The sequence below is a fragment of the Dermacentor silvarum genome, chromosome 2 (assembly GCF_013339745.2).
Source record: "Dermacentor silvarum isolate Dsil-2018 chromosome 2, BIME_Dsil_1.4, whole genome shotgun sequence".
Classification (NCBI taxonomy): Eukaryota; Metazoa; Arthropoda; class Arachnida; order Ixodida; family Ixodidae; genus Dermacentor; species Dermacentor silvarum.
In genome coordinates, this window is record NC_051155.1 from 143,264,380 (window position 1) to 143,289,272 (window position 24,893).

At 46.8% G+C, this 24,893-nt stretch overlaps 1 protein-coding gene across 1 annotated transcript in view; it reads left to right on the forward strand.

Annotated features, from left to right (window-relative positions):
• LOC119440444 (integral membrane protein GPR155-like) overlaps positions 1-24,893 on the forward strand; it is a 154,691-nt gene that overhangs the window by 75,046 nt on the left and 54,752 nt on the right. Inside the window, exon 8 of the mRNA XM_049662927.1 lies at positions 16,830-16,913. Coding sequence (XP_049518884.1) covers positions 16,830-16,913 — 84 coding nt within the window. The remainder of the gene's footprint in view (positions 1-16,829; positions 16,914-24,893) is intronic.

A 24,893-nucleotide genomic window follows, 5' to 3' on the forward strand; every position in this document is an offset into this window, starting at 1 on the left:
GTTTGTACCTTTCTCATCGCTGATCTATTTCTTCATCATGACTGGAGGTTAAGGCGTAGGATTCTACAACCATCATTTTATACCTCCTATTCAGCTTTATTACGATCACTACTTCCCTCTCATCAATGCTGTAGAATTCATCAATGTTGCCTGCTATTTTCTTATGGACTAGAAATCATATTTCGAATTCTCTCCTATCTGGAAGACCTCTGTAGCAGAGGACGTGGCCGTTAGTCAGCACTGTATAAGCCTCACCAGTTCTTCTCACCTCACTAAGGCCAATAATATCCCAGGCAATACCTGACAATTCTTCAAATAGCCCTGCTAAGCTAGCCTCAATGGATAGGGTGCGCGTGTTGAACGCTGCCAGGTTGAGTTTCCATTGGCGGCCTGTCCGGACCCACAGATTCTTAGCACCCTCTGCCGCGTGGCCGGTCTGGCTGCCGCCTTGGTCAGGTGCTCGGCGGCCGCTGGGGACTGAGGGTCATGGGTTAATTGTAGGAGTCATTAGGGAGGTAGCGGCCGAATGCTCTCTTTCTTTCTTCAGCCATGGATTGTAACGGTCGGTGCACAAGGGCGTTCGTTTCCGACGCGCGCTTTGTTTCTCTCTTCAGCCATGGATGATAACGGTCGCTTCTGATAACGGCGCGCCCGCTATGGATGAAAAGGCGAGAGTGGCGGCTCAACTGCAAGCGGAGTCAAGGGCTCGCAAAGCTGCTACAGCACGGCGACGCAGACAACCACCGGACCCGGGGTTAGGGCGCGGGAAGCTGCAGCAAAACGGCAACGCCGGCAAGCGGACACGGAGCTGAGGGCTCGCAAAGCTGCAGCAGTATGGCAACGCCGGCAAGCGGACCCGGAGCTGAGGGCTCGCGAAGCTCGCTCTTGAACCGAGCATCAGCGCCACCAACCTCAGGTGGAGAACGCGTCCGGCGTTTTGCCGCCTGCTTCCCGCGCTCACGCCGCCTCTGGGTCCGCTTGCCGGCGTCGGGGCATTCACGGTTAACCGAATGATCCCCCGGTGCTTCGCCCACTCATCATCTTTCACTTCGTGGATATGCGGTGTGTTTTTTTTTTTTTTTTTACCGGTGTTAGGCGCTACTCCATGCCTGAAAATGTAGTGGACTGGAGGAGAATTCAGACTTACGACCTTCAGATTACTATGCTATTAAAAATAGAACAGAACATTACGCATCTATGTATACGACACCATAATCCTCTAATTTAACTGCAGGATGGCCGTAAATAAATGGTCATTGAAATATCACATGCGGCACAAACGCCATGATCTGTCTGTTCGTATTCTACATCCATTATTAACGCACGTAATAGTGCCGCTGAGAGCCTCGTTGACTTCACAGATGTACTATCAGACTCGCTCTTACTTTGCGGTCAAACCTCTTGCGTGCCACTCACGCATTAACGAAACAAAAACAAAAATCGCGCAAATTACGCGTTCAAGACTACAAGAAGATTCCCGCTTATTTATAAGTACTTCCACGCACTAAATGAAACTCGAATGCTGCCGTCTTCTAAATACACGTGCGAGACATGCACAGCCTTAGACATACCCTTACATAATACGTCGAAGAGAAATAAAATCTGTAGAGTATACCATTACTAAAAAACGATCCGCGCAGCCCGTTTTGAAGGCGCGGTACTCTCTACGTGAGTGCGGGAACAACCATCAGGAAATTATAAAATCAGCTGAAGTAGACTGCAGAATAATCAGTATCTAACCTGATACCGCGTTGTTTTCCGAACTCGCAAAATTTGAAAAGAAAGTCTTAGCTTAACGGAAACTGACGCGCACAATCTACATATCTCTGCAAAAAAAAAAAAAAAATGGCGCTATCCTTTCTCGAGCGTTCAGCTGTGACGTTTTCCTGAAAGCAAATATCAAATTAACTCGAAAATTTATCTGCCTCTACCACGATCAGAAGAGAGCAAGTCTGCCCTCTGCCAAACAGAACGTTCCTAAAACACAATGTTGTTCCAAAGTATCCTCAGAGAAATGAATAAAAAAATACACCGCATATCCACGAAGTGAATGATGATGAGTGGGCGAAGCACCGGAGGATCATTCGGTTAACCGTGAATCCCCTGACGCCGGCAAGCGGACCCAGAGGCGGCGACAGCACGGGAAGCAGCGGCAAAACGCCGGAAGCGTTCTCTACCTGAGGTTGGTGGCGCCGATGCTCGGTTCAAGCACGAGCTTCGCGAGCCCTCAGCTCCGGGTCCGCTTGCCGGCGTTGCCGTTTTGCTGCAGCTTACCGCGCCCTAGACTCCGTGTCCGCTTGTTGTCTGCGTCGCCATGCTGCAGCAGCTTTGCGAGCCCTCGACTCCGCTTGCAGTTGAGCCGCCACTCTCGCCTTTTCATCCATAGCGGGCGCGCCGTTATCAGAAGCGACCATTATCATCCATGGCTGAAGAGAGAAAGAGAGCACGCGTCGGGAACAAACGATGATGATGATGATGATGATGATGATGATGATGATTTATTGGCATCCCCTTTGAAACGAGGCGGCGACAAACAGTCACCTAGCCTGCTTGATTTAATCAGGTATACTATACATGTTCTTTATCTAGCATTTTTGTATACCTCTCATTATTATTTTTCTTTTTCAAAAATTTACCTTGTGCCGCTGCCTATGATTTTAAGAGATCAGGTCGTATCCATCTTTTCCCTGCTTTTTTTCCACCAGTACTCGAATCGTCTCTTGCTAATCTCTACGGCTGATCTGTTTATGTTTCCTTCCACTTTGAAACCAAGCGCTTCTGGGAGTTGCACGTTACCTACGGTTCTCGCTGGGTGGATCCCGTCGCATTCCATCAGGATGTGCTGAGTTGTTTCTGGATCTTTACTGCAGCATGCACATGTCTCATCTAGTTCCGAATATTTGTTCCGATATGTTTTCGTCCTTAGGCAACCGGCTCGAGCCTCAAATAGCAAGGCACTGCCCTTTGTGTTATCGTACAGATTTTCCCTTCTAATTTCTTTCTTCTCATTCTTGTAAATCTCCATTGTCCTTTTTATTTCCATTCTTTGCTTCCAATTCACGGTCTCTATTTCTCTCACTTTCTTTCTGATGACTCCTGGTTGTCTGTTTGCAGTTTCGATTATCCTGTACTTGGTTGCCAAATTCCTTGACCTCTTCCTCCATTCTGTGTCTACGCTTTTCATGTAGAGATACTTGTGCACTTTAGCCGCCCATTTATTTTCATCCATGTTCCTGAGCCTTTCTTCAAAACTAATTTTGCTCTGTGCTTGTCTGACTTCAAAAGAGGCCCAACCCATGTCACCCTGCACTGCCTCATTTGTGGTATTACCGTGGGCTCCCAAAGCTAACCGGCCTACTGATCTTTGGTTAACTTCCAAACCAGCCAATATATCCGATTTTAAGCATATAATGGCATTTGCGAATGTTAGCGCTGCCACCAATACTCCTTTCCAGATTCCACGCACCACCTCATACTTAGTGGCCCGACAGTGCTCTGTGTTTCATTATTGCTGCATTCCGCTTCCCCTTTATTTTCAGATTATCTTGGTGGTTGTTTGAGTAATTCTTTCCTTCGTTTATGTGTACGCCGAGGTACTTATATTGCTTCACTATGGGTATTACTTGCTGTTGAATTGACACCACGAAGTTACTCGTGTGTTCATTAAAGATCATAATTCCTGATTTCTCTGTGCTAAACTTAAGGCCTAGATTTGTCGCTGCATTCCCACAGATATTCGCAAGTATCTGTAAATCTTTTTTATTGTCCGCTAGTAGCACAATGTCGTCTGCGTACATCAGTCCGGGGACCTTCTGTTGCACCATTTGTCCATTACGCATGTAGGATAAATCAAAACCTAATTCGCTGTTTTCCAGTCGTCTTTCTATACCCTTGACGTAAAGCGTGAACAACAACAACGCCCTTGTGCACCGCAGCGCCCCTAGCGGACTCTATGCAAACCAGAAATACGGACGACGACGACGACGACGACGACGAGGGGGGGGGACAAGGCTCGGCCCTAAGGTGCTTCGACCCCTATAATAATAATGAATGCAACTTACCAAACGTGCCTCGAAAGAAAAGCACTACTGTCAAACTAAACACCGACCTGTCACAAGCTCGCGAAGAAGCGTCGCTCATCAACTGGCGCTACTTGCGCGTGACCTTCCAAACTATATCATGTCCAAAGTAAAGAGCGCCTAATTTGGCCCTACTGTGTACCACACTGGAAGCATGATTCATAAGTGCGACCACGTTTGTTTTTAGGTGGTGCCCTGATAAAAACCATGCTGTTCATATATTAAATGTTCTTAGCACTAACAGAAAGCAGTGAATGCAAGACAGATTCGAACCCTTTTGACGCAGCGCAGACGGTAGATATACGCCGGCAGTTAGCAACGGCACTTCTAGCCCCCGATTTGTGTACGAGCGCTACCCGTGCTACCTTCCAAGTACTAGGAAACGAACTAGACTTTAGGGAACTGTTCAAGGTGCTTGTGAGAACAGAGAGAAACACGAGTACACTTCCGTATGTCCTAAGCAGTGCGGGAGGGATACCATCAGCGCCACAAGAAAGGAAGGTTTGATGCACTTTATACACTTCAAAACAAGGTCTTCATTGACTGATAGCGCACACACCGTTCCAGACTGAGAAGTAAGGTTACTTGAGGTAGAAGCATTTTTTACACCAAATACAGAACAGAAAGGTTCTGCAAGGGCATCAGCAGTGTTCGAGACAACATCGTCATTTTCGTCAACAAGGTATACATCTTCAGCACGCTTTGGAAGAGCGAGAGCGCACGTAGCTCCAGAAGTAATTTGAATTACGTGTCATGCTGGCTTCAACATGCATTGACCGCATTGAAGGCGCACCTTCAATGCGGTCGTAGTGATCATTGCTATATTAATGTTTGCAAATGCAACGACAGCGCCTAAATTCAAATTTTCACTTGTCTTGGCCTGTTTGCCCCGCTCTTCTGCGTGCACGGTCTTTCACTTTTATTGTCGTTTTTAGTTCTTTAGAAAAACAACGAGGAACTTTTACTTTTTGAGCGTTTTTGTAGGTATGAATATGCGCATGTCATCTTCAATTATTCTCCGAAACAAATTAACCTGTTCTACATCAACCTGTTCATCATCATCAAACTGGGATAGCCGATATTCTAGCTGACATTAGGAGAAAAGAATGGAGCTGGGCAGACCATGGAATGCGTAGGGCACATAACCGGTGGACTATTAAAGTTAAACAATGGGCGCCAATCGAAGGAAAGCGCATTCGTTCGCGGCAGTAAATAAGGTGGGGTGATGAAATTAGGACATTTGCAGGTGCAAGTTGGAATTACTTAGCGCAAGACAGGGGTAATTGGCGATCGCTGCGAGGGGCTTTCGTCCTATCCAGCGATCTATATAGGCTGCTGCTGTACGCTGCTGCTGATGATATTGTGGCTTTTGAAAAATCTGAGATTGGGAAAAGCAATGTGTTTACTTTGTATTGGTTCTAGTGATAGCATGCACTGTAGATGGAGGAAAGAAATTAACGACAGATGGTTAAGTCAAACTTGAAAGGAGGAAGGACAGAATGTCAGTTGTTTAAAGTGCGCTATACACGGAAGCACTAAGCCTACAAAGGGGACCGGAAGCACGATGTGTTACGGCTGTCTGTTATGTCTGTCTGTTATATCTGTTATGTCAGTTGTATATGTTATGTCTATCTGTTATGTCTGCTATGTCTGTCTGTTATATATGTCTATCTGTTATGGCTCTGTTTATTCTGTTTGTCAGATATTCTGTCTGATAGACAGAATGTGGGTTGTGCACTCTGCAGATTTATGGGGAAGAACGCCGAAGCCGTCACCACCGCTTCGCACTGTCAGCAAGACCAGTGCAGGTCGAGGCCTCGCCCAATTAAGTCGATCTCACTTTCTGCCAGCAAGACAAGTCAGAAACGACGGGCTAAGACCTCGAGTGACAGGTTGAATCAGCAGAATGCTTAATCTCCAGCTGGCTCGCTTTGGACGGCCAAGAGTTGCCAACGAAGGTCCCGATCGAGATAGATAGAAAGAAAGCCAGAGAGGGAACGAAACTTTGTTTAACGATAACTAGAGAGGGTTAACGTATAGAGTTGGATTTGACATGCTACGACGGCCATGATGACTCATGGAAGTAAAAGCGATACCGAGCTTTCCGGCAAGGGCGGCAGCACATTTAAGAAGTTCGCTTGTAGTAGAATTCATCTTGGCTCATGTGTTTTGGGGCTGTTACGAGCGTTTAAAAAAGAGGAAACATAAATTAGACATTTAAAAAAAGAAGAAGCATAAACCAGACAACCTTGACGCAAATGCCCGAATCCCGAAGCCTTTGAGCCTGAGCGCAAGAGTGAAAACATTTCTTACTCGCCAACGCAAGCCATTGCGGCGTACGGAAACTGGTAGACTGCCTTGGGCTACGCACAACACAGAGTGCAATATCGTGGGATGCATATTGCATGGATGTAGACGGAACTCCGAACTCGCGAAATCGCCGACGAATGTGTAAATTTTTGACGCATGACGAATAATTTCAATTGATTCTTCTTTTATTCCATTGTAGAAAATTCTATTTGTTATTTTTGTGCATGTTCTGCCACGAGAGGTCCCACACTTCATCCGGTGAAGCAACATTCGCGTCCAGAGTCATTCATTGTTGCTGCTTTAGGCAGCATCGTTCCGTTTTTAAATTGTACACACTATCGTCCTTTTCAAGCACGGATCACATAATTTTCTTGTTTTCGCCGTGTTAAACACCACCAAATGATATCATAAACAGGTAAAACAAGGGCTGCCTTTGAATAAATCGATACACACACGCACCAATCATATGGTGTCAGTGCGCTCACACCAGCGTAACTGACATACGTATGCGTTGAAGGAGCAATGATCAGCCAAAAAGAGCGCTCACATAGCCAAAATATATTGAGTGTTATGGCGCGATACCTTTATTTTTTATTGAGAACATTCATTTCATTTCATTTTATTACCTTAAAGACCCATTGTGTTGTGTTGTGCGGAAGATAAATGGACTTGTTGCGAGACTGATGTCATACGTGTGTGTTTGTCTAAGAGAACCTCTACGACAGTGTTAAATGCAATCACATTTCAGGGACATCTCAATTGAGGAAAGCTTTTGCGGAATATTGCATAACACGAGAAAGCGGTTAAATTGAAGGATTTTTATTTGACATACTGTTCTTAGGCCCATATACGGAAACATTATTGACCATATATTACTGCCTAAAATTGTTTCGACACAAAAACAAGCAGTTTAATTTCGAATATGTGGCTCAAGGCAGCGATAAAATGAAACCGATTGTTACAAACCTACGACGTGCTACAAACACAACATGATACAATAACAATAACGAAATGAAACGTCGACTAACTCATTTTTTGTTTTTGTTTTAGGCATCCTTGCTTTGTACATGTGCTGGCCATTTACTCTTGGGTTACCATCACTTGGGCGTTACCTCGTGAACGGCCGAAAAAGAGGAGTCACGTAATCAAACCGTCTGTGCCTTCTTTCATTTGTTCATCGTTACACCCAGTGCATTACCTGTGCAAGTAAGTTATGGAATCCGTTTTAACTTTTAATGTACAGTGGAATCTTGATGATATGATCACGGGTAATACGAATTTCCGGATGATACGAATTTTTCTGGGGTCCCGGCAGAGCCCTGTTAGTTTGCAACGTGCTAGAGAACGGTTGTTACGAATCGATTTTCGACCCGCGTTCGGTTGATACGAATAAACGCCGCCCCACCGACGGCCGCGAAAGAGAACAGCGCGCAGCATGTGCTTTCTCCCTTTCTCTTTTGGTGCAGGAGGCGCGGACGCGGCGGAGGCCGCGACTGGGCGCGAAGAGTTTGAAGCAGCGGCGCTTTTGTGGCTTTTGTGCTTTTCCTCCTTTTCCGCGTGCCATCAGCCGGACGGAGCGGCTGCTGTGCTTCGGGCCGCGTTCTTTGTGTTTGCGCCATTTTGCCTAGTCGCAGCGAGCTATGTCTGCTGAGATACGATCTCGGCTGATTCGCGCGGCCGTACGCCGAGGCGCGGGAGCCTCCGTTGGCGCGTCTTCCGTCGACTGCGTTATTGGTGCCGATGGCACAGAGCGATTGTCTGTTTCGCTGCCGGAGTCACACGGTGCAAGATAGCGTGGCACGGTAATCCACAGTGCAAGGTAGCGCGGCACATTCAGTTGGGTGCTCCTCCGCTTATCCCGCTAATCGCCGTATTTTTCTTGCCGTAGGAGGCTTGCGCTTCCGTATTCCGAAGAGTGCTTCGTCCAAAATTTCTTCTCCAATGAGCGACGATCCATCACTAACCTGGGAGTTCTCAGTAATCCGAATTCTGCGTGTCAGGTGAAGACGCCGGCGTGGTTTATGAAGCAGACAACTGCGGTTGCCATCTGGCCCCTGTCATAGCAGCAACCAATGGAGAGACGCCTTTCAGCACGGCAGCCAATCGGAGGCCCGCTTTCATCGGAGGGCCCGTGTGACTACCTATCGCAGACCCGTGCTTCTTTTGTGTTTGTGCGTTTGTTACAAGATGGCGACGACCGACGAATTGAGAAGGGGAACGGCGAAACTTTGAGCTTTCAAACGATACTAAGATGGCGGCGGCGCTCGGTGGCGGGAAATACGAGATATGTCTCCGTGAACTGCGGTGATTTTGTGCAAATTAAAGCTGTTTCCTCACCCTGCGCACTGACGAATCAATCTTTTTCGGGCACTTTTAGTGAGTTTTCAGCCAAACTATTTTGATACAGCGTTGCAGATACCGAAACGCGTGGTTTTCAAAAATCAATTTTCTCGCGATTTTCCTGATCTGATCCCGGGCCTTAATTTGGCTAGTTTTGTGTTTCGATGATACGAATTTCGGCTAATATGAATATTTTTTGTGACCCCATGAGATTCGTATCATCGAGACTCCACTGTATTCGAAAGAATAGAAAGGCGTGAGAACGCGCCACTTCTGCACTGCTCGCATTCGAATGTGGATAGACAGATAATGTCCGAATAAGAGACACGCTCCTGACGCACCCCTGAAAGGCGTAACAAGCGGCTTGCGCCGAGTGTGTAAATGTATCTATAGCGGAAGAGTCACGGTATTGCAATATTGCGATGTTGCGTTTATAACAATAAGCGGCGCTGGTGCGTAACTTTGACCATTATTCTGTGTTTGAAACGATCAAGCGGCGTGCCCAGGGTGCGCTCGGGTTGACATACGTGGCTTTGTTTCGACATACTATTGACGGCTGCTTTCGCGCGGTCCGCGCTATTTACACACTACACTATTTACACACTACACACGTGCATTTACACTACACACACACACACACACACCACACACACACACGCACACAGCACACGCACACACGCACACGCACACACACACGCACACGCACACGCACACGCACACGCACACGCACACACACACGCACACGCACACGCACACGCACACACACACACACACCAGCACACACACACGCACACACACTCACACCACACACACGCACACGCACACGCACACGACACACACACCACACACACACCACACACACACGCACCACGCACGCACCACGCACACGCACGCACGCACGCACGCACGCACACACCACACACACACACACACACACACACACACCACACACACACACACACCACACACACACACACACACACACTCACACGCACACACACACACACACACACGCACACGCACACACGCACACGCACACACAGAGAGAGAAACTATAAAAAAGTCTGTAAAATGCTCACTGCTCAGTATCTATCTCAGACCAGTGTTCATTATCATAAATTGCACCTCGCAGACGCTCACGAGCACCGAAATTCTACTGCTTGACCGTTCAGTGGCATAACCAGAGGACATATTAATGAGAGACCTTGTCTCCACAACCTTCACGACACGACCGAAAATTCGCTAGTGATTTCGCAGTACGATTTTGGATACATATTCGTTGCGAAACATTTTTGCTCGTTAGTCAAAATGTTCTTCGTTTGAGAGATAGAACGAAAGCAAGAAAGAGATAAAGAAATCCATAAAGAAAAAAAATTAATAAATATAGAAAGAAGGAAAGAAAGAAAACTGCGTAATGATACGTGCGAATGCGTCTTTGAGCACCGCAAGAGTGCAAAAGCGCGAAACGATTTGAGGATTTCGTGGAAGTAATGTCAGGGTGACCTAAGATTTGCTTGCGTTCTTTTGAAGTTGCTTGTAGAGGCAAAGCAGCGCCGCTCGACTGCCCTGTCACGGTAATTGTGTTAAGCCGCGGCGTCTTTCGCCAGCTTGCTCAGAACTGAAGTATTTCGCAGAACTTGGCAATGAATCGTCGATCGCAATTAGCATGCGCAATATTCCTAGACGCGGGAGCTCAGCGGACGGTTTTGCTCTTGAGTAATAAATGGAGACCTGGCCGTTGTGAGTGCGACCGAATAACAGCTGCAGGAGTTTTGAGAGGAAACCAATTGATTGAATGTAATCAAACAAGAAATTCAGGGCTTGAAATTGCATTGATGCAGAATACCAGACACCTAACATGTGCCTTAATGTCAAAGGGCCTTTCTATTCCTTCTCCCCCTCCCTTGCAGAGTAGCAGGTAGACAATAACTTTTACTCTGGCAAACCTATCTGCATCTTTGGTTAGCAGCGTGACGACCATGCACGACATCGCACTGATAACCAAAGATGCAACATTACCAACATGCCCATTCAGACACCCTTGCGATACCTCTCCTATTTTAAATAAAGAACATTCTCTCTCTCTCTACCGAGTGGAGCAGTTAAAAACCGAAATAAACAAATGTATGTCTTTGATCTAAGTATTGTACAATCGCGAAGAGGGTGACATAATTAAAGGGCGGCCGCCGAGTACGAGAAATAGGGTGCATGTTAGCGCGCATGATGTGTAAATATTCGTGAAACTCGCAGACTCGATTGACTTGTGATTTCCTGCGTAAATAATATACCTGATATTAGCACTATATAAAGGGTTATATTTGTTTTAGTGTTCATAATGGGCAGAAAGGTAAAGCAAATAAAAGTGGAGCAATATACAAATTGCCGCAAGTTTCGCATGACGCGTACTGTGCTGTAGCGAAGGTGCCGGTATAACACTTTTCGCACTGATTGCAGATATGTCTCCCAGAGGGCCATCACGCGCATCCTCTGCGACTGCCCTGATTATCGCGCACTATACGCCAGACACTCAGTGCCAAATTCTCCTGTTTTAATGACTGACCTCGTTCGCAGTGGAATATTCGGGTGGGTGTGGAACGACGCTCAAAGTGAGATGCGACCGACGACAACGCTTTGATACACTTAATAGAGAACGCATTCGCTTCCAGGTTTTATCATCTTGCATGACAATCGCCTGTACATTGCGAAGTGCTGTGCGCAGAAGACGTGGGCCCATCGCACGTTCACTGCACACTATGATCGTCGTCACGAACGCTCTCCCTCTTCTTTTTATTCTCCCTTTCCCGTACGTAGCGGAGAAGGCCAGAGATACAGCTTCTCTGGCCGCGTTCTCTGCTTTTCTCGCAATAAATATTTTCTTTCTCGCTCTCTCTACTTAGGTCTTGCCTCTGTAGGTGCGAGCTTTCTGTTAGTTCTATTGAGTAGACCCTGTACAATAATCGAGTAAATGTTTATGTAGTTTAATTTGAGCGCTAAAGAGTAAGATAATAAAAGTAGAGACCTAAACTGAGAATTTATTGAAGAATAAACAATTTTAAGTGAACAAGAAGCCGACGTGATCAACACAAAAAGGAAGCAAGAAAAATAAATCGATAAAGCGTCCAAAGTATAGAGATATTTTATTTCAGATTAGTGTAATAAAGTGACTATATTGCGGAACATCTTTGTCACTAAAGCTTTGTGCATAACGTGTGCTCCTGCGTTTTCGCAAGCAGTCGTGTCTTTATGTCGCGACAGGATTTTGCATCACACAGCAGCGGAATGGCCATGTCTAGATCTACTAGATGTAGGGATGTCGCAAAAAAAAAAAGCGGGCCTTTGATCTCTGTGAGGTCCCAGAATTAAACGCATACCAGTGTTAGAGTTCCGTCTAAAAATGTTAGTTCGACGGTGGCGAAATGCAAAAACGCCCGTGCACCGCACATTTGGTGCATGTTAAAGAACTCGAAATGGTCAAAATTAGTTCGTAGCCCCCCTCCCCCGCACACACACACAATCTACAGCGTGCCTCATAATCATATCGTGGTTCTGGCACATCATATTACAGAATTAAACTAAAAAAGGGGCTCATCTACTACATTGTCATCGAGCACGATTGATGATCATGATTACCAGCTAGATGAAACCAGCTGATGAAACCAGCTAGGTGATTACCAGCTAGATGAAAGGATCGAGTAGATGAGAACAATAGCGACAGCTAGAAGTGTTAATGAGAAAGAACCATGATATAGCAGTATGGACCTCCAGAAACCGGTTCCAAACTTTGCACTATTCGTCGCTCATGTGCGACTTGGCAAATCTGGAAAACAGAAAGTGAACAGAAAGAATGCATTGAGATTAACCAGAGGTAGTTCTGCTTGGCTACCTTACAAGGGGGGGGGGGGGGGGGAGATAAAAGGAGAAAGGAGCACGAACTAAGTAAACCATGTCTACACAATCAAGCGGCAGCAAGGGTAGCCAGCAACGTTCTTAAACTCTAATATGTAGACCTGTAGACCTCACGAACTTCGACAACGCAGTTACAGCCTTATGCGCGGAGCTCCTTTGGGAGTACAGGCCTTCTACTTTTTTCTCTGACAGTGGACGATTGCCCTGTTCATTAAGAGCCGAACACATCACTTGCCTCTCGGTACTACGACGCGGGCAGACGCAAATGATACCTGTGTGCGAATGTATCGTCGCTGCTGCACGTGTTCCATGTATAGGAGCGACATTTCTTCCAATGAGAAAGGCATGTAAAGGAGTCAGTAATCGCGACGTCGAGCCACAAAAGATTCAACATGGCCTGCTCGCGTCGTGATAATCCTGGCGGTAGAACAATTGTAGGTCAGGGAACAACAAGCGTAAGCGAGCGATAGAGATAAATTAACTTCAATCAATGAAGGAGAAGAAAAGTTGATGCGTCTTCAAGGTAGTGTCCTAAGAAATGGTGTTAGCCTTCAAATAACACAGTAGCAATGGATGTGCTCGTTCACGGGACACCGAGTATAGAACGCCTATGTGTGCCTAAGCGAACTGACGTACAACTGCAGCGCGAGTATAACCGATGTTATATTTAGTTTTTATCACCAACGTCAGCATAACTGACACTACATACGTCATCAGTTATACGCCAGTTCGCTTACGCGAGTTGAAGTATAACTGATGCCCCAATTAATGCCTCCCATTGGTGGTGAGTTGTTTTTTCTTCCACTTCTTTCTTTTGCGTGGAACATAAAAAATGAAATATCGAAAGTATACGAGCTAGCTATGCGAGGTCACTACAGCAGATAGAAGAAACAGGTACGCTAACAAAAGCGCTCGCGTATAGCACGGGATGTGAATTTGTAAGCATGTACCTTGCGGCACTTTCGATGTGCGCGTTGCGATGGCCTCGAAAACACCAGCTTGGCAAGGGAGGAACGTTGAAACGGGTCAAGTACGGACAGAGCCTGCTCTGACAGGCTCTATTTGTACTTGGTGTTCCGAGAGCACTCTACGTGGAGAGCGCACGCTCATGACCACAGTGCATACAAGTATAGGAAGAGGTGCCCGTGATCCGCATAGCGAGCGTTTGACGGGAACGGGAATGCGAGCGGTGAAAAAGTGCGTCAGTGTATTTGGAAAGAGGGAAATGCATTGGATACTCAATTACGAACGAAGCACGAACTGTTCGCACGAACCCTTGAACTCCGCCTTCAGTGCTGTTTGTATGTTGTCACTGTGGCTTTGCTGACCATTTCTTTTGTTTAGTAGTGTTATTCCTTGTTTTTAAGCACACGTCGGCGCACATGAGCAGCCGGCGCGAACATATTCTTACAAATATATAATGGAAAAATAACATACGCATTATCAATATTGTTATTTTGTCTTGTTACTCACGAAGCCTATTAGAACGCGTCGCGACAGTGATAGGTGAGATTTCCGAATGTCGTGAGGCGCATATATCTTCCGTTGCAACGTCACAATCGGACGGTTTGCATGACATGCATAGTGTCCTGATACACTCGTCAAATCTGCAAAGACGACATAGAGTAAAATACGACAGATTTCGCTTTTCAGAGTGAGCGAGATTGGGATGGCCATAGCTGATGGAGAAGCCTTGTTTCCTCTAATGAATGGGTCGACGTAGGCCGGCCACAAAGTATTTTTGCCTTACTACAACATGCTGACATCATACTGAGATGTCTAGAGACTGTTCATATTCAAAGACATATCCCTCCGACAAGTTCATTTTATTTGTATTTAAGAAACTGTCGGTACGCTTAAAAGTGGCACAGGCTACTCCTTTACTCTGACGTGATCATTGTACTCTGAATGATGGCCATGGCAGAAGCAATGATTAGAAGAAAAAAAAAAGACACACGCGTACAAACGCACACATTGACGTCATTTCTGAAGTTCATCTACACAAAATGTAAATGTTCTTGGGCCGGAGCAGATCAGGTCAATCCTGGGTGCCACATTCAACAAAGTACACTCGCGATCATGGAAACAAAAACCACGGAAACAAGAAAGCGCAAGGAAACATGTAACCAAGCACTCGTACATGTGCGATTCCACGGGAACGAGACGAATGTTTCGTCATTCATCACACGAAGGGCGTGGATGCACACGCAGCCTATTCATTGGAGTGGCGCATCAAACTGCCTCGCCGCTGGATCAGACTGGATCGCAGGCTGCTACTACTCCGACATTTACACGGAAAATACGTGGTCCATATTTATTTTTCTTAAGTAGCTAAGTCACCTGTCTCGCAAAGGGAAATACCTGGGTTCAAACTCGGCTTTAAAGGAAGGAATTCTTTATGCTCATTGGTATCAGCGAAGACCGCATTTATGATCTCTTAAAATGCTATCGTCAATAAAAGAAAACGAGGACAATCAACTGTCACAACAAGTTGTGTTACGAGATAAATGCTAGAAAATAGGCAAAAGCCTTTCTGTATGCAGTTGCCGAAGAACGCTCATGCACTAAAATGTCGCAATATAAACAATATCAACATTATCAACATTAGGGCTGCCGTACGCTGTACGCAGGACGCGGTGGCGATGCACATTTGATTTTAAATAGGAATCATTTAGTATTTCTAACATTTAGCCGAATCCTGTATAGGCATTCTTGATCGCGTTGTTCAAGGCCACATGGCATAGGAAACTCGCGCATAAGATCGTAAGCTCAAATAGGTCTGCACTGCTGCTCTGAGTCGGTCCAGAGAGCGCACTGCGCGCGTCATGCAAAACAAGACACAGAAGCAGATCAGTCACTAATAGAGAAACGTGGTGGCAGTGGCTCTTGCAGACTTGACTTACATACAGCGCATATACATAAACAAAGGCACGGCTAGAATGACGAAAGACCAGCGCTCATCATTCTTGCTTTCCCTTGGTTTATGTATGCGCTGTCAAGTCAAGTTTCAATGGAACGCCAACTAGCCCGTACCCAAACCCTGCTCTTGCTGAGTTATGGGCTGAGCCATCAGCGCAGTCTGAATACATACATTGCCAGCTCTAACGGTGGACGTTATGTGACTATACACGATGCTATGTAACTACGCAACTGTATGTAACGCGTTATGTTTACTACCATAGAAAGAACGACACGGAACAGCACGATGCCAGGTGGGGAAGTGAGGTATGAAACGAGCGGTTCTTGTTTTCTTACGGTACCTCTCCTACGCCTTCCACACATGCGACATCAGAGCTAGTGCCTCCTAGATAGCACACGGCCGGTGAACTTCGATCCGTGAAGTCATGTTACCTTGCCCGGTTGCCATAGAGTCTAATGGGTACTCTCCCGAGTAATCCGCGATGATTTTGACGTCGCCGCTTTCGTGACGCCGGGCTTGGCAATGACAATTTCTGTCCAAGTAGCACGGAGTCATAAAGCACAGGCCTGCTATGCAGAGCAGGGCCAGACACCTAACGCCCCCCCCCGAACACAATGACGCGAGACGGCGACCAGCAGCTGCTCATGTCACGAAGAACGCTCCAAGGCCGCCACGGCATATGAACCCATCCGAAGAAAATTTGATATACCGGCCTCCCACGGGGATTTTCGTCGCCTAAATGCGATGCGTAGTCACCTATTATAGTGTTTTGATGTGCATAAACTGCTTTGTAATTATTTATAGTGCGTTTCGAATGTTTACGGTTTATTTCTATCTGTATTTGGGGCTAAAATATCTCGAGTTTACAAGATACAATGGCCGTTACCGCTGTCAGTGCAAAGCCCCAGAATGAGCCAATTACCCAGTCAGTGCAATTCGCATTTCACGCGGACTTACACCACGACCGTCCCGCAAACATCGCCGACATTGGCTCCACCAATAAAAGAAACTGGAATAAGTAGCGCCGAGTTCACAGAAGTAATATTCGAAAACCCCCACCTCAGGTCATGATCCGAACCTCATTTCTTTCGCGTGTCAAGATCTGCCAAAGGGCAGACATTCGTTTCGTATACACCTCAATGGGCAAAAACAAGAAGAAAAAGTCATCAAAATAAGGTGGAGTGGAAGTTAAGCTAACATCTGCCATGTTATCGAAATAGATTGCTTCAATAAGGTTCATGCCTATTCCATACATGCACCATTTCGATTTGCAGGTGCTCGTCATCGGACTGTTTATATTGACCAGAAGGACGAAGAGTCTGATCTGCAATGCGTTCCTGTGTCTGCTTGTCTGCGAGGTGGGTGACATATTGTTCTAAACATCACTGATACCTTCCTGAAATCTCTCCTTCACAAGTTCCTGTGTCACTTCTCGAACGTGTTTGAGAAACATAACCATAATAATGTGTGGTTTAAAAACGTTTTCAGTATTTATGCCTTCGGCAGTTTGACCTAGGAATTTATTACAGCAGGAATACGCCGAGGAGAAGTGTGTTGTGTGCAGCATAGATCGATTTAGTGGATCATCATAGCGAAAATGCACACGTTGGTATTGCACGGTTTACTTTTAAAAAGAGGCGTTTATATAACCTGGGAAAAGGCGATAGTTTTGTCTTGTTTCTGTTTCCATTTCTCACCATTTCCCTCGCTCTTAGTACCTCTGAAACATTGATCTAGCTTCCTGAGACTTGCCGGCAATCGCCCCGTCCTAGCGTTGATCTTGAAGAGAAATTCAGTAAGTTAAAGTCTGTAGTCATGTCGTTCAGTGCAAAATGATTTAGAAGCGATATATATATATATATATATATATATAAACATTTATTGTATTGCGGCCCTCTGTATACGGGGATACTGGGTATTGGGGTGGCGCGGAGAGGTGAAAGGTGACTCGGCATAAAGGTGACGAAGAGCACAGCGTGCTACATGTTATGATTCACGGTTACGACTTGACCAATGTAGAAGCAGTCACATGATTGTTGTAGAAGTAAAGTATTACGTCTATTAAATGGGTACATGTTAAAACGGGGTTCAACGACGAAGCTTCTGCGTGCGCGTTATTGTTGTTTATCTGTCTGTTGTATGACGCGGCAAAGGTGGTACACACAGGAACACTAACACGAAGAAACGAGACGAAACACGAACCGTGTTCACCGCTCATCCATCATCCGCTCAACCATCATCCGCCGCTCACCACCGGGAGGTCCTAATGATAACACACACACACACACACACACACACACACACACACACACACACACACACACACACACACACACACCACACACACACACACACACACACACACACACACACACACACACACACACACACACACACACACACACACCCCACACACACACACCACACACACACACACACACACACACACACACACACACACACACACACACCCACACACACACACACACACACACACACACACACACACACACACACACACACACACACACCACACACACACACACACACACACACACGCACACACGCCACCAACACGCACGCACGCACGCACGCACGCACGCACCCGCACGCACGCACGCACGCACGCACGCACGCACGCACGCACGCCGCACGCACGCACGCACGCACGCACGCACGCACGCACGCACCCACACACACACACACACACCACACCACACACACACACACCACACAAGAATGCGAATAAAATTGTTACGCTACCCTGGCCTTGGTTTCGTCCTGCGTCGCAAATTTGCAAACATGACCATGTGGCCAGTGAAGTATACACAGACATCAGGGCTAGCAGCATCCTTACCTCTGACAATAAACTCCAAATCTTGAAAGGTCCGAGGCCTTGTATACATAACATTCCGCCGTTCAGAAGCACGCATACCTGGAACTCCCCCCGTCAATTTCGGAAACGAGGTATTCTTAAAGTTACCCACATCGACGTTAAAGTCTTCGGTTATAACGTTTTCCGCTCGAATCTGTAGCTTAAACGTCTGAACGACGTGTGTTGAAGTCCAGCTCGGAGTGTAGACTGTTGCGTCATGGTCAGGGTGGCTCGGACGGGGTCGTCGGCTCGTTCACGGCTAGTTCACAGCTCAATAATTATCACCGTGAGCAACCGTTTTCAAGGTTAAATGGCCGATCACAACAAGACGGACTAAATTTACCCGATACCCGTTACAGGTGCCTGCAAATTGTATGTCTATTTCGGGTGCGATTTCGTATTCGGTGAGTTGCAGCTGCTAGATGCGAGGTCTAGAAGGTCGTGAAACCTTCAGCGCGGTTAACGTCTGTTTTCTTTTATATGTATCTTGATGCACTCGTATAGCGCGGCAGGTCGTGAACACCAGTCCACCACTACGGACGTACAGAGTCTTCCAGTTTTAGGAGCGAAGCTCCTTATAGCGGCACCCGTTCCGTCCCCGTCGTCGTAGTAGTAGTGTGTAACCAGTCTGAGAAAAATGAGAAAAAAAATTCCGAAGTTGTGTCCGTAGCGCGGAATCGAACCAGGGACCCCTCGCTTCCGAGCGCGCGGCGTTAGCCCACAACGCCACGAAGCGCACATAGATACACGCACCACGATGGCAATAAATACCCAACATTAACGAAAGGCCGCGTTTCTTGCGCGTTTCTAACGCGTTTGTGCTAGCGCGTTACGGCCCGTGTAAGACGCTGTGGCCTCTCCGCCTTACCTTCAACGCGTTTCGAACGCGCTGCCCAAGGCGGTGGCAAGTCAAGTTCAAGTCGAGGAGCGTTTATGAATAAGGGGGGTATACTCTCTCAGCAGTCATGTGATGGCGTCGGCAAACGCGGTGCACGTTCCGGCATGTGTAAATGGCTGCGTAAGACGCTGTGGCCGCTCCCCCTTACTAGAGAGTACTGCACGTTTCTAACGCGTTTGTGCTAGCGTCCCCTTAAGCGGGAGATCCGATGATTCCCTCCGGAGCTTCGCCCACTCATCATCATTCACCCCGTGGATATGCTGTGATTTTTTAAAGCATGAAATGCTTTTAGCTCCCGTTTTCGGTGACCTTCAAGTGACCTTGAGCCAAAAGTCAGAGCCGTTATCCGGGCACTCAAACGAGAACATCCGGGCATCGTTGCGGGAACAAAACGAGATCATCTGGGCAACCAGTCAAAAGTTAGGAAAACGCAGTCTCTGGCCCCCAACCCCTTGTACCGGACCACATTACATACGATAGTTACTGCCTAAACAAGTTACAAAAAATATAGCTTCCAATTTCTTCCTAATGTTTGTTCACAATAGCACTCAAGCTGTAAATAATAGTACCCTAGAGTTATATTTGTCATTTCCATTAGCAACGTAGCAGATAGAGGGCACCGTACACTTGATTGTCATCTTTTGACGCTCAGACGTGGTTGCCTGTGCTCTTTTGAACGCCAGCGGTCCGTGAGTCGTGAGCGGTCCGCGACAAGAAGTAGCCGCAGGCGCTGAGCGTGCTGCACTGTTGGAAGGAGAAAAGCGGTCGAAGGCGGCTGCACCACAGGCAGCAAAAGACGCCATATGGTAGCCATTTTATGCTTACATCTACTCTCGATTGCGAGAGCAATTTTTTACAGCTAATAAAGAAGAAGACATACAGAGCAGGGGACATTGATGAGCCGGTGGTCGTGAAAAACCTCTTTGTCTGCATGACGATGGAGCCCGCACTGAACGCTCCTATAGGATCACCGAGGTGTCGGCGAACTTTGCGGCATCGATGAAGCGCTGACTTACGGTAGTGTAACCATGTCGAATCAGTGTAAACTGAAGGTTTCAGAAATAGCGTTCAAGGTTCTTGTAGCTGTTGCCATTGGCGTAATGTTTTCCAAACTCGTTGTCAACGTTCTTTATGCACATGCTGTGGATACACGTCTCTCCGCTGAGTTCCACTTAAAGAAATGTCTGCTTGTGCGATCGATGTTATCATTAGAACACGATTTGGTTGTAGTAAATTGAGCCCTGTGATTGGTGTATGGCAACCTCACACCTTACCGGTGATAGGTACGTCTTCAGACAAAAGTTATTGATGCAGACGGGAAACTCATTGAGTTATTGTTCTAGGCAGTAGGAAAAAAAAGTCATCTCATAGAATCCCAACCCAATTTCCCTGTTTCTTTCGTGCAGTTGCGTTAGCATTTTTATTACAGCTCGCTGTTAAACAAATTTCACGCACACATCAATGAGCCATAACGTGCTGAACATTTAGTTCTCCCAGGTCACCGGATGAAGGTTTTATGCATTTCATATAACGCCTCTAAACAGGAAGAAAAAAAGAAGAAAAAGACAAAGCTTTAGCCGTTTTCATTTAACCCCTGTTCAGCGCACACATTTCCATATCTTTCCTGCGCACCACCCGTAGTATCTCCTTCCCTCCTCATTTAAATTTTGTGCATTATTTAATTCTCTCATGGCAGGGAAAACATGTGCATAACGTTTTCGAACGCTTCTATAGTGTGATAACAGCTTTGCTGTAAAAGAAGTCCCTAGTACGCTCTAACATGAGAGACATTTGGAGTAGCGATACCCATTTGTCCTGGAAGTTGACGACTGAATATGGCGCAAAATGTTTAATTAAATCGCGATTTCAGGTATGAAAAAGAAACTTCAATCTTGTCTTCTTTACTAGAACAATTTCTGTTGTCGGTTGGCTACGAAGGCAATATGAATTTAACCCGAAGCGATGTGCAAGTCACTTAATAAATTTTTTTTCGTGCCTGCAATAGACACGTGTCAACGTCTGGCGTTTCGCAGAGACAAAAAAAATCAAATATGGCTTGGGCATCTCGTGCAACTGATGGCACGGATTAAACGCTCTCGTTCCACTATGACAAGACCCCTAAGCATGTCGTGAACTACGTGAGAATAAATAATAGCGCGTGTGAGTATTGGGAGAAGCGAATTATATAGAGAACAAGTCCACTCTAATCAACCTTAACTTTATATTGCGAGGCATCTGTTAAACATCGACACTTTGTTCAGCAGGGCTACGCGATGAAGACAATGACAATGAAGAAAATGACCATGATGATGAATATATTGTAACCAACAGTTACGACAGCCGTTTCTAGAAAAACTAATTTATTCTGGGCGAACTTGTGCCCGTCAACTAAAGGTTGTACACTAAACAAAAGCGTCCCTCGAGCTTCACTTCTTCGAACCTCGTCTTTCTCTTTGTCGCCTCCTGTCGCGTGCCAGTCGTACGGCGCACGAGCCGCCGGTCTGTTTGAACCGGCCCAGCGTTGTCTTGCGGTGCTTTGCTTGTCGCTTGCGGTTTGGCGGCTCTTTTAAACACAGTTAGGATGTGGCGGTCGTCTTTGTTCTCGCAATGCTGGTGGCATTAGCCCCCTCCGAAGAAGCATCGTCCCGATGCGTCGAAAGGGTCTAGAGAGGTGAACTGCTTTAAAGGGCCAGTGGCCAGAGTATGGCCGGTGCTAGGCTTGATCGCATGTGGAAATTCTGTTATTCAATGCCTTCATGGTAAGGCTTCATTCGTACTACGTGTACGACCTCTGGGCGAGTCCTGCGTCTTGTGGAGCAGACTTGGCCTTCAGGAGTTACCTCGTAGTTTAAGGGACTTAGCCGGCGAAGTACTCTGTAGGGGCCAAAGTAACGGCGCAGTAACTTCTCTGAAAGACCGGGCGTACGTATAGGCGTCCATACCCACACTTTGTCTCCGGGGTTGTACTGCACCTCTCTTCGCCCTAGGTTGTACCGGTTTGCGTCGACGTACTGCTGTTGTACGATACGGTGCCTTGCCAACTGCCGTGCTTCTTCTGCCCTTTCTATGTACTCACTAACGTCAGGGTCGTCTTCGCTGCTGTTTACAGGTAGCATCGCGTCTAGTGTCGTTGTTACTGTCCGACCGTAAACAAGTTCAAATGGCGTGAACCGTGTCGTCTCTTGTACTGCAGTGTTATACGCAAAGGTAGCATATGGTAGAATACTGTCCCAGGTTCGATGCTCTACGTCCACGTACATGATATCATGTCCAGCGAGCGTTCTATTGAGCCGTTCAGTCAGGCCGTTTGTTTGCGGGTGGTACGCTGTCGTTTTTCTATGAGCAGTATGTGTTAGTTTCATAACAGACTGCATCAAACGGGCCATAAAAGCTGTTCCTTTGTCTGTTATGACTACCTTGGGTGCGCCATGTCGTAACACTATGTGTGTCACAAAAAACTGAGCGACTTCAATGGCGGTTACTTTTGTAAGAAAAGATCTCATCATACCGGGTCAGATAATCGGTTGCTACCACAATCCACCGCTTTCCTGAGGTTGAAACGGGAAATGGTCCAAGTAAATCCATTCCTATTTGTTCAAATGGCGCTGCTGGTGGCTGTATCGGTTGCAGAAAACCTGCTGGTTTGAGTGGCGGTGTTTTGCGTCTTTGACAATCTCGGCACGATTTGACATAGTGCTGCACTGAATTCATCAACTTCGGCCAGTAATATTTCTGGCGGATTCTCGCCAGAGTCCTACTAACGCCTAAGTGGCCAGCTGCAGGGTCATCATGGCAAGCTTCTAAGATCTCGGCTCGCAGCGATGATGGTACGAGAAGTAGAAACGTCTCACCACTGTGCTCGAAGTTTCGTTTGTAGAGGACGTTGTTCCGGAGGACATACGAACACAATCCGCGGACGAAAACTCGAGGCACTTTAACTTGTCGACCCTCCAGGTACTCGATGAGCAGGAGTAATTCCGGATCAGTACGCTGATGATGAGCCATTTCCGCCGTATTCACAGCCCCAAGGAATGGAAAATCTTGCTCGTATTCAGGTGACGTCGATTCGATTGGTGCGCGTGATAAGCAATCAGCGTCATTGTGCTTGAGACCGGACTTGTAAACGATCGTGATGTCATACTCCTGTAGACGCAAGCTCCATCTAGCGAGCCTTCCAGAAGGGTCTTTGAGGTTCGCCAGCCAACACAATGAATGATGGTCGCTGATGGCTCGAAACGGTCTGCCATATAAGTATGGCCGGAACTTACTGATGGCCCATATAACCGCCAGGCATTCCTTTTCTGTAGCTGAGTAATTTGTCTCGGCTTTCGATAAGGTACGGCTTGCGTACGCAATGACTTTTCCTGTCCATTTTGCCACTGAATAAGTATAGCTCCGAGACCAACGTTACTCGCGTCGGTGTGGATATCTGTTTTCGGCATTTTCATCAAAATGGGCAAGTATAGGAGGACTCTGCAAAACGCCGTCGTAGCTCATAGAATGCGTCTTCTTGTTCTTTCTCCCACACGAAAGGGACATCCTCTTTTGTCAGTCGCGTGAGTGGTTCGGCGATTTTAGAAAAGTTTCTACGAAACGCCTGTAGTAGGCACACAGTCCTAGGAAACGTCTAATAGCTTTTTTGTCTCTTGGCTTCGGAAACATTTCTACTGCAGTGATCTTCTCAGGATCGGGGCGGACGCCTTCAGCACTGACAATGTGTCCGAGAAAGCGGAGCTCGCGAAAGCCGAAGTGGCATTTTCGGGTTTTATGGTCAACCCCGCCGTGCGAATAGCGTCCAGAACTGCTCTCAGTCGCTGCACGTGCTGCTCGAATGTAGTGGAGAAGACCACCACATCGTCAAGGTAGACTAGGCACGACTGCCATTTCAGTCCGGAGAGAACAGTGTCCATCATCCGCTGGAAGGTGGCGGGCGCAGAACACAGACCAAATGGAAGCACCTTAAACTCGTATAAACCATCCGGTGTCACAAATGCCGTTTTTTTCGCGATCTCGCTCGTCACTTCGATCTGCCAGTATCCACTTTTGAGATCCAAAGAAGAGAAGAAGTAGGCATTTCGTAGTTTGTCCAAGGTGTCATCGATGCGTGGGAGTGGATAAACATCCCGCTTCGTGACAAGGTTGAGCTTCCTGTAGTCAACACAAAATCGTAGGGTGTTATCCTTCTTTTTGACCAGGACTACCGGAGATGCCCACGGGCTATTGGATGGCTGTATTACATCGTCCTTGAGCATTTCCTGTACTTGGCTTCTTATCGCTTCTCTTTCTTTTGGAGCCACTCGGTACGGGTGTTGGCGTACTGGTCTTGCAGGTTCTTCGACTACAATGCGGTGTTTTGCGACGGGAGTACGACGGACTTTCGATGAAGTTGAAAAGCATTCAGCAAATTCTGTGACCAAGCTCACAATCTTATCTCTTTGTGGTGATGACAGCTGCCGGTCAATATCGATAGAGGCAAGGACACTGTCTAAAGTGGCAGAAGCTGGTGATGCTGCATCGAGGGTTGACACATCCGCAAGTTGTGCATAGTCATGAAGAGACGCTATG